At 47.0% G+C, this 17,804-nt stretch overlaps 1 protein-coding gene across 1 annotated transcript; it reads left to right on the top strand.

Annotated features, from left to right (window-relative positions):
- Positions 1 to 493: 493 nt before the first annotated feature.
- LOC146177772 (carbonyl reductase family member 4-like) lies at positions 494 to 17,596 on the top strand. Its single transcript, XM_084581319.1, has 3 exons — positions 494 to 644; positions 11,011 to 11,204; positions 17,093 to 17,596. The coding sequence occupies exons 1-3, from the start codon at positions 494 to 496 to the stop codon at positions 17,507 to 17,509; spliced, it is 762 nt and encodes a 253-aa protein (XP_084437445.1). The 3' UTR covers positions 17,510 to 17,596.
- The last annotated feature ends 208 nt before the right edge of the window (positions 17,597 to 17,804 follow it).

Genomic DNA, 17,804 nt, shown 5'->3' with positions numbered 1-17,804 from the left:
GGGACGCTCATATAGTCCATCCATCCATCCATCCATCCATCCATCCATCCATCCATCCATCCATCCATCCATCCATCCATCCATCCATCCATCCATCCATCCATCCATCCATCCATCCATCCATCCATCCATCCATCCATCCATCCATCCATCCATCCATCCATCCATCCATCCATCCATCCATCCATTCATTCATTCATCCATCCATCCTTCAGGATAACACACTGGCAGAACGAGTATGCTTCATGTGAATACCGCGCCAGCAGCCATCCAGATTTTGGAACCAGTTTGACTGGAAGGAGGCCTACCCCCTACCCAGATGAGTCCCCTGATGAGAGCGCCCGAGCTACGACAGATGCAGCTGCTAACAGAATGTTGAAATATGCTTGTATGGACGCAAGCAGAGCGCTGCTACGTGCATGCGAAAAGCGCAGCAGCGCACGAGAGTCTGTGCGAAGTATTAGTAGTGCGAGCCAGGCGGAGGTGCTAGGTTATGTCGTTGAGCGGACGGCTCGCTTTGGTGTTGGGCGGTTCGAGCGGAATCGGCGAGGCCGCCTGCCGCGCCCTCGCGGCCGAAAGTGCCACAGTGGTCGTCGCGAGCCGGCGCATAGAGGCTGCTTGGAGAGTGGCGCAGTCTTTGCCAGGTGAGCATTCTTGACTAAAACAGATTTGTAAATTTTCTTCGTTGCAGTGCTATGAGACGTACCTAGGTCCCGGAATATCGGAAAGGAATCGAAGTCCTAAGGAATGTGTTTTGGGAGTTGGATGAACATTGTAGTTAGGCGAACGAAGAATTCAAGTCTACGTTTTTTTCAGACCTCTGTAGTGGACAGTCGCTCTCTTTGTCTTTGCTGGCTCTGCCTTCGGTCTCCAAGTGCATTGTCATCACCCACAGCGTTCGCCAAGATTCCGAACGCATAAGAAACATTCCGTGGTAAGGCAGACCTTGGGGTTCTCGTTCCATCAAGCTAGATACCAGCACGCTGACCATATCAAAATTACTAGAGTATGATACTGCCTTCGTGAGGAGGTGCTCAGCTCTACTCGAAGTTAGTAGGTTAAGTGATAAATCTTTTTATTATATGGTGATTTCTTTTTATCAGCTTCGTTCCAACATAGTATGTGGGATGTCAGTGTTCGTGGCTTCCCAATCGTGTCTCCTGTAGAAACATTCACCAACTGTCATAATCGCAGTTCATTACATCAGCACTTGCAAATAATAGGAAAGGTTCATTACTCAATGAGTTGTTCTGCAATTTTTTGGCCAACTATGCGTTACTAGGTTGCGAAGTACATATTACTAAATAAACTATCAGCCCATTTATAAGTTTCAGGCTTAGTAGCTACCACTTTAGCCAACATTTCATGAACTGTTTCCCTATTCTGGGCCCAAGGTGACTTCCCCATAACCTGGGCTTTGTTCTCCCTAGCCGCCATGTCCCGCGAGGACCTAATCTCTTCAGCATCAAAACCCAAAAGCGTGTGAGACTGGGTGCTGCACTTATCACAGATAGGAGAATTAGAATGAAGGTCGTTTGGATTTTTTAATTTTCTCTGGTTTTGAGCCCTACTTTATCGGTCCACCCCGGACCCCTCCAAATCTGGCACCGCCTCGGCAACGGCTACGTGGACTGCGGGATGGTTACAATGCCACGGGGACCCCTCTGACAACTATCCGGGAATTGGCAACCCCACCCTTTGAGATTCGTCGAGTTTTATTTACCGTTGGCTGTGTCAGCAGAACAAAACCTAGCAGCGCTCACAGCGCCGGCCTATCCAAACAGGGACCACATATGCGTCGCCAAATAGCATTTACACTATCTTACCTCGTTTTGGAGGCCGGGGCGCACAGTACAATGTTGTACTACCTTCTACAAGAAATAAAATACCTCATTCGTGTTGCTGCTAGGTTGATGGACGCAACAATACGTAGGATCTTAATTACTTTTGAATATTTAAATTATTAGAAATTTGTTTTCAACATTACATAGAACATTATTTCTCCAGAGAAAAAACTGAGCGCCAAAAAATTCATAATGAACGATGGGAACGCGAGAATAGGGCAAATAGGTTTTCATGACTGAGGGTCAAAAAGCCTGCAAATATTTTACATCGTTTTTTCACACATTATTTGCAAACAAGTAGAAGGTCAGCCAAATCTGCGCGCAAAAACAAAAAACAAAAACACATGTGGACCTGTCTTGCCGACCCAGAGGGCTTCTCTGCATTTTAATCAGTAGCGGAACAAAGATGCCAGCCTTCGGCTTCAACGCCTCCCATTACTGTGGATTGGGTATGGTGTTTGCAGTATAGAACAATGCACCGGTATACCGGCTCCATATATTCCTCAAAGCTATAGATTTGGCCATAGTGTAAAATTCCCGAATCTACCTAACGTAAACCAAACTGAGAAATTGCTACCGCGAGATCTCCTCTCTAGACATTCTCGTAAAGGAAGATCAAACAGTGTGTACCATGCATGAATTGGAAGAGCTATAAGTCACAGACAGCGCTTCTGGCAATACGTCTCGCTTTCCTTGTCAAGAATTATTTGCAGGGCGTCCAAAACTTCACCGGAGGCTCATTATCACAGGGGGACTCCGTCCTGCGTCCTATATATGTCCTTACAAGATCGATGTTTCTTTTCAGCTTTCAGCGAAAGGCATCCTCCAGAATAGACAAGCCTGTGTACGTTAAGAAAGTTGTCTTGGGAATTATTTCTCGAATTCTCCGCCTTTGAATGATTTTTCTCTTACTGAGAAACAGCGATTCAATGTGCTGAATAAAATCACTTAGCTATTTCCTCTCATTGGGTATCGATATTTTTGGCCATTTCCGCAGGTCCCTAGGTCATTTCCCAGGTAATACCGCCTCAGTGTAGCATCCTAACCGACGCAGGTAAAGTTATTTTCATTTCCATATCAGAGTCATTTCAACGGGACTACGCTTAAGAGTAAAACGATTGGCTTTTGGGCTGGGGAACAGATCATGACTCCTTTCTTCATTCCATCGACTGACCTACATGCCCAGCACTTCACGGAGGCAACCTAAAGGCGTATACTACCGCACCCATCCAAACGCTGCGTTCAGAAAGGTTTCAAGAAATTTCAGTTTAGAGTTGAATTTGACAAGTACACCGTGCGCACTGCCCAGCTCCTGCTCATTTCAATCCCGCCAGCATAGTTCGTTGGAATGCTGAGCGTATTTTCATTTACACTTTTTTGTTATTGCAAAAGGATGTACACTAATGTTTTTTGAATATGACGTTAATCTATGCATCGTAGACTTTCTATTTATTTTAGTTCTGCCCACGTTCTGCTGTAGCCGGTTTATTAGTACGTGGGGGTGCGCCCCTCTGGCATAGCGATCATAGGCTTTTTGAGCACACCCCTAACAGCCCAGATGTTGACATAAAGATATTTGTATTCGTATGAATGAGAAAAACCGCATTATGAACATCTTATTGAGTCACTTAAACGACTCTAACGACGGCCAACGCAGTGGCTTCGTTTGGTCTCTCATAATTCACTGACATGGAAAATGAAATCTTTATTTGCCATTTACACAACAGTGGCCTCCTAGAAGGTAAAGACTGATACCTCCCCTTTACCTACGTTTGCACGCTCTCGATACGGTCAGCTTTTGAGTTTTGTTTCAGGGTCATTCCTTTTCACGTTTTAATATTATCTAGCACACCACTTTAGTCCATCATCATCACATCTATCCTGGCTTTATCCACAGCGCAAACGTTCTGCCCATGCGCGTAACATAAATGTGCTCTGTGGCCATTACAGTCATTTATTTTGTAAGAGTACGTTCAGTCAGGTTCTCAGGTCGATGTTTTCGTCGAGCGTTTTAACTAGCAGGACAGTCTCTTGCGTCGTCTCCTCCATCTGACATCTTCTTCTTTAGCACGCGCCTTTTTACATACGCTCGTCTTCTTTGCAACAGTCACCGAGGGTTGGTGCGACACTACAATTACCCCCGGGAGAAAAAGGAGGCATCCTGCCGACATTTAGGCCGACTCATGGCGTCGACAAAACAGGCGGGTCATAACAGGGCTTGAGGCGGTCAAGGTGCACTGTTTCATGTCCGCGGCGACGCATATCGGGTGTCGGTGCAAGTGGTTCTATTAAGTAGTTCACCGGAGAGGTCTGGCAAATAACCCGATATGGACCATGATACTTGGAAGAAAGTTTCGTAGAGAGGCCGGAGGGGGTGGCGGGAACCCACACAAGGGAGTCTGTGCTGTGTGAATGAGCTGGACAAGTTGGTGCACGAAGGAACTGCTGGTGGCCCTGGTTCTGGATTGTAAATGATCGGGCTAACTGGAGGCATTCTTCTGCATATGCGGCCGCTTGAGAGACTGCGGTCGATTCGGAGTTGTCAGGGCAATAAGGGAATACGCTGTCCATAGTTTCGTCCATAATTGAGGTGGATTCACGGCCGTATAGAAGGAAAAAGGGAGAGAAGCCGGTCGTGCTTTGTATTGCAGTATTGTAAGCGTATGTGACGAACGGGAGAATCCGGTCCCAGTTTGAATGGTCGGACGCGACCTCCATGGCCAGCCTGTCACTCAAGGTGCGGTTAAAACGTTCCGTGATGCCGTTTGTCTGCGGATGGTAAACCGAGGTAAAACGGTGGAACCTGCGGCACTGCTTAAGAAGGGCTTCAACGGTTTCGGAGAGAAGAACACGGCCACGGTCACTGAGCAATTCTTTATTTGAACCGTGGTGCAGAACAAGATTGTGCAGGACGAAAGACGCAACGTCTGGCACCGACGCTGAAGGTAAAGAGGATGGTTCTGCGTAGTCAACAGACACGATGACCCAACTGTTACCAGCTGGAGTGATTGGCAGTGACCCATAAAGATCAATACCCATACGGTCGAATGGCCGGCTGGGGCAGGGCAAGGGCTCTATCGGAACGATGGAGTGGTGTGGAGGGTTTTTGTGACGTTGGCATTCCTGGCATGCGCGGACGTAATGACGCACGAAGCCGTACATACCCTGCCAGTAATAGCGGAGGCGAAGACGAGTGTGAGTTTTCAACACTCCGGCGTGGGCACACTGAGAATTGGTGTGAAACGCAGCGCATATTTCCGAACGGAGGTTCCGAGGAATTACAAGGGAGGCACTTGCGTCTGTCGGAACGGTAATTTCGGGGGTAGAGCATGCCGTCGCGGATGGCAAAATGATGAGCTTGGGGACGAAGCGCTCGAGAAGCTGGGCGCAGAGAAGGTGCAGATAGAAGCGTGAGAATAGAAGCTACCCAAGCGTCTTGCCTTTGTTCATTGGGCATGTCGGCAAGTTCTAGCGAAGATGAGTCACCTACGGTGATAGCTGTCGAGTCAGCGCCGCATTGCAGAGGTGACCTAGACAGGGCGTCGGCATCAGATTGCTTACGGTCAGACCGGTATATGACCTGAATGTCGTACTCTTTTAAGTGGAGCGCCCAACGAGCAAGACGGCCGGATAGATCTTTAAGGGTGGACAACAAGCAGAGTGCGTGAAGGTCCGTGACAACAGAGAAGGGACGAGCGTAGAGAGATGGGCGGAACTCCCAATGGCCCAAACGATGACCAACCACTCCTTTTAGGTTACAGAATTTTTTTCGGCCTTTGCTAAGCTGCGGCTGGCATATGCAACAACGTACTCTGGGCAGCCGGGCTTTCATTGTGCAAGAACAAAGCCGACACCACTGGCATCATTGTCAAGTTCGGTAGGCGCCGTGGGGTCAAAATGGCGGATGACGCCGCGGTGAAGGCTGTCATTAACGTGCTTGGTGACAACTTGACATTCTGCAGCCGATACGCCATAAGAGCGCTGGCGTACCGGGGTATGCGTACCGGTGTCGATGCAGTGAGTGACTACGGATGTGCGCCCCAAAGATGTCTGAGGAAAGTCTAATGAAAAACGGAAGCCCCGAAGCAAGCTGACGAGCTGGTCGCGTTGATCTGCTGAAAGACTGGCATCCAGACAGCTAGAAAAAGCTGAAGTGGAGTTGTCGTTCTGTAAAGATGCAGGCAAGTCAATAGTATCGAGCTTAAGTGGGGCTGGGTCTTCTGAGACGTCATATGTTTTAGTGTCATCAAAGGGCTCGACATGACCTAGACGTTCTCCATGAAGAAGCGTTGACGGACAAGGAAACGGGTTAGAGACGTTCTTGGCACTGTAGCCACCAGAGAAGGTCAGAAGGTCGAAAGGCAGGACTAAGCCATGAAGACGATTAGCGGCATGAGTCGGAGTGAAAAGCACAGTCGAATCGGAAAAGCAGGCGCAGGAAACGGGCACAAGGACGGTAGAGTAGGTGGGGATGTCAGTATATTCGGCAACGGTTATCTTATCGACGTGCAGCGGTGTGTCGGACGAGGCGGCAGGTGAGAGCGGAGACAATTCGATGCTGGCTCGGGCACAATCAATAATCGCAGAATGACTGGTGAGAACGTCGCAACCCAGAATCAGTTCGTGAGAGCAGTGAGACAGCACAAGAAATTCGGCGATGTAGAATGGCAATTCGAGCAGTGCACACCGCAAGCGGTTGAACGCAATGTGAGCTTGTAGTTCGGAGAAAACATTTCGAAACAGGCGTCGTAACTTTGCGAAGTCTGCGGCAAAGATTAGCACTTATATCAGACACAGCGGCGCAAGTGTCCACAAAAACACTTCTATAGCTTTAGCCGGGGAAGGCGGACTTGCACAAGTAGAAGAAAACGCAGTTCTTGCCTCTGGAACTGCGGTTATTAGTTTTCCTAGGGGCTAGCAGGAGAGCGACGGTGGAGTGGCGAGAGGGAACGACGGCGGGGAGACGGGGTGATCGGCGGCAGGAGTGGGAGGAGCGGTGAGGATAAAATGAGTCCCTAGAGGGGCCAGTAGCGAGAGGGGGAGGGGAATGTTCATAGTTGGAACTCAGTTGGAACTGTACAGGCGGGGTCCATTGCGATACGACTGCGCGCGATGGCGGCAAAGCCGGGCGACGGGGCCAGGAATGCCACATGAATAACAGATTGGGCGGTTATCGGAGGTCCGCCATGGATTGTTGGTCGGACGTTGAGGAGGCAGATAAGGGTGGGGCGGAGGTGGTGGTGGTGGTAACAGCGCAGCATACACGACAGGGCACGGTGGTGGTATGGCGGTACAGCGGCTTACGTTAGCGGGGCTGTCACAGGTGTAAGTTGAGAGCTTGGCGGTAAAACTTTTGCAACTTGCTCCTGGATGGTGCGTCGAAGTGCAGGATCTAGCGAGGGAGTGGTTGCTGCAGAAGCAGGGAGGAGCGACAGATGGCGAGCCACTTCTTCCCGTATAGAAGCCTTGATCTCTGGAGGGAAGCTGGTTTAGATGCGAGGCCGCATGCTGTCGGATGCACTAATAAGCGATCGTTCATGACAGAACGTCGAGTAGAAGCTCGTTGCCTCTTAAGGACGTCGTAACTTTGACAAAGCTGAACCACTTCGACGACGGTTTGCGGCTTTCTGGCCGTCAACATATGAAACACATCGTCGGAGATTCCCTTCAGGATTTTGGTGATTTTGTCAGCTTCGCACATAGAAGGATTAACACGTTTACGAAGATCAACAATGTGCTCTATGTAGCTGGTGAATGCTTCCTCAGAAAGCTGAGCGCGGGCTTGGAGGCGTTGTTTGGCGCGGAGGTTGCGCACGGCGGGGCACCCGAACACCTCAGAAAAGCTCGTTTTAAAGGCCGACCAGGTGGGCAGGTTGGGCTGGTGGTTGCGAAATCATAAATTGGCTAAGTCTGTCAGATAGAAGAGGACGTTAGCTAACTTGGTGGCATCGTCCCACTTGTTGTAGGCGCTTACACGTTCATATGAAGGTAGCCAGTCATCCACATCCTGGTCATCTGCGTCACTAAAGGAGCTGGGGTCACGCTGGCGAAGCCCACCAGAGCAGAGGATGGTAGGCGGAGTGGTGGGAGCAGTCGAGCATGGTGTAGCGGTCTACCTTGTTGCCTCAGGCATAGCGGATGGCGGAGCGAGTGTGCGACTGCGAAGCTAAAGCGTGAGAGGAGGAAACGAAGAGCAGCCTCCACCAAATGTAAGAGTTCGTTCAGCCTCAGGTTCTCAGGTCGATGTTTTCGTCGAACGTTTTAACTAGCAGGACAGTCTCTTGCGTCGTCTCCTTTGTCTGACGTCTTCTTTTTTGCCTTTTTTACATACGCTCGTCTTCTTTGCAACAGTCACCGAGCGTTAGTGCGACACTACAATTCAATCATCGTAAATTGCCTGAATTCATCAGTTGGATGAATTCAACAAGATTATAAAAATAATTTGGTAGTTTAACTCTGGTTAACACTGGAGGAAAGCGAAAGCTCATTGCCAAGCTTGGATTAAGCAGATTGTGAGGAATGGTTTCACTTGGTTTCAATTTTATGGGTTCCAATGTTTTCACTGGATTGCAATTTTATTGTTTCCGACGGAAACACTCCGATGGTCGGTAAAGTAGTGTGTCTTGGTTTTTTCTTAGGTTTGAAGGAGCACTGAACAAGGGTAAGGGGACACCTCAGTTCGCAGGTTGAGCTAACATTTCGACAGGTGGACATGTTTTCGTCTGACACATATTATTATTCGACCTACGGGGCTCAGGAGCCCTCCAATACAGCATCGCTTTCTTTCCTTTGCTTTCACTCCCACCTTCCTCCCTTCCCCTACGATGCGGTTACGAAATTATTTGTCACCTTCAAAGTTTTTCGAGGTCATATTTGCTCCCATGTCGACGGCTTGAATTCCTGGCGTGATGAAGCTTTCACTTCAAACCTTGTGACGGAGCCGTAGCTCGGCTAAGCCAGTATATATGTACCGAGATCTAGTTTCCTCGCGTTTTGTCGTGGTCCCAAGCCTTTGTTGATCTTATATTGAATAGTGACTTTGCAGTGACTTTTGTCGTCACACATCATTCTTTTTATTTCACGCACAGAAGGGAAGACTGCCCGGTGATCGGTATAGTAATACGCGGCCATTTCGAAAGAAACACTAGATGCAATGGCAGGCAGCCACTCTGTGGTTGGGAGGTTGAAACTTGATGTCAAATTAAAGTGGAATTTCATTTTTATATGACAACTAAACGACTATTCCTCCTTGTTGAAGTCCCCCAATGTCACGCACAACTCTGAAACAGTGCCGTAAGCTGGCACACAGGTGCAAACCACATTAATCGTATGTTTGATAGACGTTCGCGGCGCCACCTAAACTCATTGTTTGCCGCTCTCCGCAAGTCTAACAAAACAGGCTTCTTTGTTCACTGCGATTCAAAGCAGACATCTGACAGCAGTGCCGACTCCGGCTTACTTATCAGGTTCAAGACGGCTGGCATCGCCTTGTTTCGCCTGCATTTATACACGGAGTTATGCGCATAGCCGGCATGTGCCATTCGCGGAACGGCGCGTGCGTCAGCCGAGCCCCCAACCGGCAGTGAAGCTCTGATGCCACCCCTCGCATCTGCTCCTTCTCTCCGCGGAGCATTCCACACATTCCTGGGCTGTTCCGCAGCAATAGCCTCGACTGTTAGCCGAATGTAGCTCTCGCTATAAAACCTGCTGGAGTGGAAGGCGCGCCCGTCGAGACAAGCTTCCGCGACGCTATCTTGAGGTGGAGAGAAAAGCGAGCCAGTATCCTCAGAGCGCCCGCTGAGCTAACGAATTAGTGAAGGTTGTCCGAGTGGGCGGCATGTTACACGATCATGAAAACAATATTATCGGTTCATGTGTTGCTCACGGTTATACGAACCGTGTACAAACGACACCAGGAGTCGCATTTCCTAAATTGCGCCCATTAGAGCTCTTTCCAAAGTCACCACACTCCTTGCATTGCAGCGCGTACGTTTGGGAATATACCGGCTGTTTCTTTCTGTTAGGTTTCCAAAGGATCCTGAGGCTCTAACACTTCGGGAACGGGCTGTTCACCACTAGGACTGGCAAGCAAGAAAGGGAGGCCGCTTGTGTTCGGTTCATTTTATTCTACAATTTCTTGGCTGGGCTAAACAAACGGCGCGTTAGCGGATAAGCTCTGTACCGGCTCTGTTATCCCTGGAGCGGCTGTAGGCGCCGGTAATCATATTGCAGCGCATGGAATGGCCTGGCTCATGCACGCTGACGCGAGACGCAACTTTATCACATTTGTAGTGCGAGATCACGCCGAGACTATTACCGAGTGATCGGCGACAATATCTAAACATTAAAAATCACAGGCCTGCAGTTTACCGTGCTCTAGGGCAAGATCGTGACCTTTCTTAGAATAAAATAATAAAATCCGCGGTCTGCCAGTGTCCAGAACAAATTTCCCTAGTAATTTACTTTAAAGGGAACGGAATGAATTCAGTGATTACGAGGATTTAAAGAGAGGTTGCTACAGCAGGGAGCGCCCCAATAACCGCTCTGTACATGGATTTAGGAACCGGATAATTGCACGTTCATCGCCGAAGTTGCAGAAAATGATCAAGAAAGCTAACTGGAGAGTTCAGAGTCCTATGGTGGGCATGAATAAGTTACTGATTATTATGAGACTAAGGTAAAGAAATTTGGTTTTCCTGAACGCTTTTGCGTGACTGTTATTAGAGAATGGTCTAAGGCTATCAATTCATATAATGTTCCAAATAACGTATTTTAAAAACTACACGGGGCACTTGCTTGTACACATCAACCTTCGCTCATGATTCCTTACAATAACAGCATACAAAGAAAAAAAAACAGGACTCGCAATTTTTATTGAATATCAATATGAGCAGTGGCGATACCTTCTTTTGAAATAGTCCACGCACGATGAAAACTATTTGATGTCATGTTGAGCGCCGTTTTCTTATAGATATACATTTCTTGGTGGGTAGAAATTCAAGTTATTCTACGCATTTGCTCATGTCGAATGATGAATTAATATTAGCAACCTTCTTAGCTTTGAGGCAGCTTAACGTTCTCTTTGTTTAGCATGTATTTATTAAATGTGATGAATTTGTTTGACATTTGATCGCAGCGGCCCCTTCATTTTGTAACATACTCGCAGGGGATACAAAGCACTGTGCCATGTGCGTGGACGTTGGTGAGACGGCGTCCGTTGAGGAGCTTTTTCGGAAGATCCGCAGTATGTTCTCGCAGCCACTCAGCATCGTGGTCAACTCTGCCGGAATAGGCGGCCTCTCTCCTATCGCTAACTGTACCGAAGGCTTGTTCGATGAAGTCATCAAGGTTAACTTGAAGGTGAGCTGCCAAAGATGACGTTTCTTCCGCCCCTTGGAGGCTCCTCGCCGCTAACTTTATTCGAATTGAATGCAAAAAAATCTTATTTACTCAGGTTCCAGCCCTACTGGCGTGATGAATGTTGCCAATATTATGACCTAGAGCGTACCCGAGGATCAGTTGTAGCCAACAATTTCGATATGGCATAAATATCTACATCACAATAGAGGGTGAAAAGGATTGTTTAGGAATAAATCACGTTCACTTCCCATATTTAATCAGACCCGACATAATGAGAACGCAATGTTCACGTTAAATATCTTCCTCCTCACTGTATTCCCGTCACTGGAAAGATTAATGAAAATACGCTGCAACAGTTGTTATTTACTCCCTCAACCCATATAACTTGACAAGTTGGTATGAATACATACCGAGCATGAGTGCATAAACAAGGACGGATAGATTGAAAATATGAAGTCTATGCGAGTTCATTGTGCACAGTGTTGTGGACACACGATTGTTGTTGCTTTGGACACGTGGGTGCTCCTTTGCAGCATGTATTCCGGGTGTTATTGTTCTAGTTTGGATTTGATGTACATATATTTATATTTATTTTTTATTGTTTACATATATATTTACTATTTATCTCCTTCATTGTGGCATTAACCTTTTTTTCTAATTTTTCTACTTTATTCACTGTTTGCTTCCTGGAGCTGAACAGAGGTTCAACTGAACGTTTGTTGTGTCCTTATAATAACGTCGTATCAGTGTTTATGTGTTCATGCTATTTATGTTCTATCTTCAGCACTATTAGCGCAGGTTACCTGCTTGTTGTAGCAGATTTTTCGTCGTAGTGTGGTGGGCGCTGTCTGTATTCCACTACATCGTAAAGCAAACTCGTCCAAAGCTCAATTATTCCAAGGAATCTGAGTGGCAAAACTATTTTACAGATTCAGCATTATAGTTAGTCGGGTTTCGTATTGGAGAATGCTTCAGTAGCTAAATGGATCTTTAGATCACCATATGATTTCGTAGATTAGATACGTTGTGGGATTTGCGCAATGCCCTAAACTTCTCTGCAGTACCTTCCACTTAACGACAACCGAGCAAAGTGCGTAAGAAACATGGTTCTTATAATCCAGGCAAAAAAATGTTGGCGGTGGTTCAGCGTTGCTAAGCGCCATTAGAAGTAGATGTTCGCATTCGTTCAGCTAAGCCTTGCTGCGTTTTGTTTTGTTTATCCCATCCTAAGATGTTCAGCTATATAATTACGGATTCAACCGACTATAATTAACCATAAGAATGTCTAATAAACGGTTTTAGTGCAATAGTGTGTGTGGAGACAAAAACGATGCAGGCGACGACATTCGAATCGCCGCCAAAAATATCTCCAGCTTTTCCCATGAAGTAGCCCACTGCCGAATCTATCCGGAAGGCAGACGACAAATGTTCTCATTCAGATGTTATTTCATCTACCGATTTATCGGTAGCCTTTCCTCTTCTTTTTGGACAACAGTGCTTCACAGAGGGCTGAAAATAAAGTATATATTCAATCGCCTGCAAAGACTTTTAAAACTTTTACCTTTTTAAAACTTCTCACGTCAACTTAGTCAAATCGTTTCGAGCCTCAAAGCACATGTATGGATGGCATGGTTGGAGGAAAAATATGCTGCTGATTATAATTTTCCCCGCCTGGGTGCCGCTCGACCACTACTCACAAGAATGCGGGATCGCATGTCGGCCTCGGCGGCCGCTTTTCGATGGAGGCGAAAAGCAAGGCGCCCATGTGTTGGGCGATATAAGGGCACGTTAAAGAACACCAGGTGATCAAAGTTTCCAGAGTCCTCCACTCAGTTCAGTTCAGTTAAGAGATAGAACTGAACTGAGTCCTCCAGAGTCCTCCACTAGGGCATCTCTTATAGCCTGAGTCACTTTGGGACGTTAAACCACAAACAAAAATGAACTCTTTTAATTCTCCTGAAGGCATGTGTAAGAATTCATAACGCATTCGATTGCATTGTCGGCTGTGCGCAAAACGCCACTATTTTGTATTCCGCAACGGATCGTAGATGTCAGATATGTCCTGGGGAGGAGGGTGTAGCTTTGACGGTGGGGGTATCTCAAGCTCGACAAAGAGATAAAGCACGCCATCAAGGAACACGTGATTATAGTGTAGTAAGGGCCTGGGAAGTGCATTAAAAATTTTGGTCACTCAATCACGGGCAATCTGTTCTACGTAATACGAACATTATATGAAATAAGCAATATTCAAGGCACGTTATGCCAATTCTACTATGAGCCATTTATGAAAGTTCACTGCGTCCCTACCTCTTAATCCATGCCTGCAATTGACTCGTGGAAAGTTTCTCAGAGGGTAGATTGTCCGCTTTATATTTATTGGAGAGAACGAGGGAAATTCAATTTCAGAAAAACCAATCATATTGAGGATTGTAGACGGTGAAAGCAGATGCCTGAAAAGAGCGTGTCATGCTGTATTCAGGAAATTTTTCTTGAAAGCCTAGTGGAGGACGCTATTGCAGACATTCCTGAACTGGCACCGGGCCTCGCGCTATTCTTTCCGGCGATAGGAGAAATGTTACTGTTCTTTTGAACATGTCTTCTAAGTCCAACATATAAACTACGCTTTTTTTTTGTGTTCATTGTCCATACTGATTTCCTGTTGAACGCTAAGCATTAAGTTAGGAGCCACAAGCTGTATTCATATTGACAGAAGCGCGACAGGGACGTGTGAGAGAGAAGTACGACCGCTTACTCTCAATGAAGTTTTTAATAAAGCAAATTTGGTAACTACGCAGGCGTACAGGGGTGATGCTACTCACATCCAGTGCACGTCACATGGTCTAAAAAAGCATTAAAGCATTTAAAAGTAAAATCAATAAATAAAATGAATAAAACAAGCACTAAAACATTTAAAAGTAAAATCAATAAATAAAATGAATAACAATAAACTTAACGATGAACGCAACACAAAAGCATGGTGTAAAGAAACAAGAGATATAAAATTTAAGAGGCGTGTGTAATTAGTGCTGCTATGTATTAGAACCTATCGTGACTGCATTAATTAGACGTGCACTATATCAGTTCTGCCCATGCACAAATTTCGGCAACAGGCGTTTTCATGACAATGTTCACACTCGTACAATTTTATGATCGATCACTGGCTCAGGCTTAGCACTTTCTTTATGAAAACGTCGAAAAAAGGTTTCGCTATCATATTATATTCCGATTATTACTTTTCCCGAATCCAACATTGTTCAAGTTAGATATTTCGTCCGAAAGGTATAAGTTAGCCAAGCGGAAATTTTTCTAAGACACTGCATTGCTTACTCGGCTTTGCATTTGTGGGGCAGTAAGCTTCTCTTTTTAACTAATTTACATACAGGAGGGCACTGCTGTTACAAGGACAACGGTGCTGTGTCACACCAAGCGCATTCAGATTCTGTTCCTTGCTGCAACAAATGGCATAATTCATGTCTTTAGTTTCACTCAGCAGCAGCCCTTGTCAGAAAGTCACCAGGGTTCATCATAACGTCTCCTTGTAGATAAAACATTTAATGAAGAATATTTAGTTCACTGAATCCGCAGCGGCGTCTTTAACCAGGAGAAGTAGAAGCGGCTTTCGATATGTCAGTAGTATGATTTAAAAAACTCGCGTTCCAATTTTGCAGACTCTATACCGTGCGCAAATATTTGACCGCTCTTGCATTTTACCACCTTCACTTGGCCTGCCCATATCAAGCTGCAACAGTCCCCAGAAATGGGTTCATCAGCTACAACGCCTTTGGCCAGCATTGCTACATGCTATTCGTAGCCTGTCCAACCGGCACGGCGGTGCGCGGCAACATGCCTGCCGTGCGATGGCCAGAGCAGCGGCGATAGGAAAAATCCTTTATGATACACCCGTCCTCCAACTGTCGAAGACTGACTTCGCTAAGGTCGAACACTTCATCGCGCAACACTACGCACTATTACCGGTCTACCTAAACACACTCCTATAGCCGAACTTGAGCGTTTGGCTGCTCTTCCACCGCTCAATAGCATCATTACCGAGTCACAAACGCGTCTTCGAATACGTCTAGAGACCACTGTCCAGGGGCGTCGCCTGCTGGCCTGAGATGAACAGCGTAACGACCAAACACCAGCCCTATATGAATCTCTTCCCCCTTGGGAGATGCCAGTAGTCACACGCCTCCATCGCCGAAATATAAACCGCGATTTTGTCATTCCCCGGGAGCTCCTCGCTGCCCATTACCGACAAGAGCGAATCCCTGATACGATTGACATATACACCGACGCATCGATTACAAGTGAATTTGCATCTATGGCCTGGGTATGCGATGACAACCCTTCCCTTTCAGACGATTAATTATGCCTGCCACCTACCTCAAGGTACTCCTCTTCATGCAGAACTCCTCGCGATTTGGGGAGCCTTGTCAGGAGTGCCCTGCACCGGAACTGGGTCAATACGTATACTTACTGATTCCTTTGAAGCTTACAAGGAAATCACTACTCCGGGTTCACAAGATGCAACAGCTGCGGCCATACAGCGCCTCCTTAAACGCCACCAACTCGCGTCCAGAGCTGTCGCTATTAACTGGACCCCAGTGACTCGGACGAATCAGGGGGCAATGCGGTGGCACACGCCGCGGCTGCCTTGGCACGTGGGATGTCCATATTTACTTCTCCACCCCCCTTGCTTCATCCTTATTCGACCTTGGGCGGGCAACTCAGCCCTTCTCTTGCCCTTATGCACTATACTCGGACCAGTCATCGTAGCCTCAGTGAGCATCGCATGCAGGTGGCCACACCAAACCCACCTTTTACGAGAAAAGCCCACCTCACCCGAATTCAAGAAGTCTTTTTGAACAAGCTCATTGCCCATGCGGCTTACACGCCCCGTATTATGGCCCGCTGGCGTCAGAGAGAAAATGATTACGTGCTCCCACTGTACGACTCTAACTCGAGGCGGCATATCTCATTTACTCTGGGATTGCCCCGCGTTTTCTACTGGGCGCTCCGAGATTGAACCCTACCGCCTGAACTACCTTTCCCTTCTAGAAAGTGATGCTAACACACAGATGATATTTGCCAAGTATGGCTCGCTTAGTGGCCTGGTTAAAGTAATGTGATTCGAGTGACGACCTAAACAATGGCGATTCTGTCTACTCCCTTTTATCCCCATCCATGGCCATGAGCCTTCCCATTCAATAAAGGACATTCAATCAATCAATCAATCAATCAATCAATCAATCACTACCTGCAGTGGTTACCTCGAGGAGTTCGGAGCAGGAACTTCTTCCTTCTAATTGCAAAAATCAAGAATAAACAAAAAAGAAATCACCATCCAGACGGTCCAGCGTACGCCGTAGCCCTCCACTACGGCTTCCCTTTCTCTCTTTGCACCTTTACTCCCACCATCAGCTCTTTCCTTACGGCGCTGTTCAGGTGTCCACAGAGTAAGTGGGACCGATACTGCGCCTTTCCCTTCCTGTGAAGTAATTATTATTTATTATTATTACTTGTGCATCATGTGCGGTGGTCCTTCGATTTGCTATTGCAGGCATCTGTTTCAGGCATCTGGGTTGCAAATAAATTTGGAGGGCTCTAGAAAAGCATTCAGCAGATGAAAGGACATTCTCTAACATGCAAGCGAGATGAGGCGCATACATCGTAATGTTTGCCGAACACATCTTTGTTCTCTTTGAGTGAGCGCAAATAAAATTTCCTTTCTAGTACTGTTCGGTATGACTACATGCAGTGAGAGGACCTCTTAATTGTTCCCTTCATTACGCGGTTATGCAGTTTGCTGTCTGTTTCATACACTATTCTGCGTAATCTGCGAAGCTTATAATCAGCAAAGCTTTTTAATTTTTTTTCTTTCCTTTCAGGGTGCCTTCGCGGTAATGCGTGCAGCCTGCCGAGAAATGATCCGCGCCACTGAAAAACTGCCCGATGGAGGCGGCGCCATCGTAAATGTAAGCAGCACGTCGGCCAAGATCTGCAGTTCCGGCAGTTGCGCATACGCTGCTTCCAAGGCTGGCGTTGAGGCTCTCACAAAGTCAGCGGCTAAAGAAATGGCAATGCATGGCATTCGATGCAACTGCGTGCGAGCTGGATGGACGGAGACAGCGATGACTGCTGATCTGAGTGACGCCCACAAGGCCTTTTTGATGTCCGAGACGCCCATGAAGAGATCCGCGAAGCCTCTGGAAATTGCTCAGGCTATCGTGTTTCTGTGCTCGCCTAAGGCTAGTGCTTACATTACAGGGGCTTCGCTCTTAGTCAGCGGAGGATTTTGTATGTAACTTTGTACGCAAGGATATATGCTGCCGACATAAAGTGCGTCCGATACATATCTCTTTATCGGTAGCTTTTGTTAAAGGCGATGATGTCTCAGGGCTGAAATTTTGCGTAGAAAAGTATTCACTAAAGCGTAACAAAGTGGTTCTACGCCTGTTCATTTAGTGGCGCAGATTTTAGCACTGCGTCGTTTCTCTGCATGTTTCGAGAGCGAACGCTAAGGGGCACCTCTACAGTGGCCAGACCTTCGCGGTCTTCACAACACAGAGGGCTAACATGCGCTTTTTGTAACCCTTACAA

The sequence above is a fragment of the Amblyomma maculatum genome, chromosome 10, assembly GCF_055883805.1.
Source record: "Amblyomma maculatum isolate TAMU_Amacu chromosome 10, ASM5588380v1, whole genome shotgun sequence".
Classification (NCBI taxonomy): Eukaryota; Metazoa; Arthropoda; class Arachnida; order Ixodida; family Ixodidae; genus Amblyomma; species Amblyomma maculatum.
The sequence above is the reverse complement of the archived record's forward strand: the minus strand, read 5'-3'. Positions and strand labels throughout refer to the sequence as shown.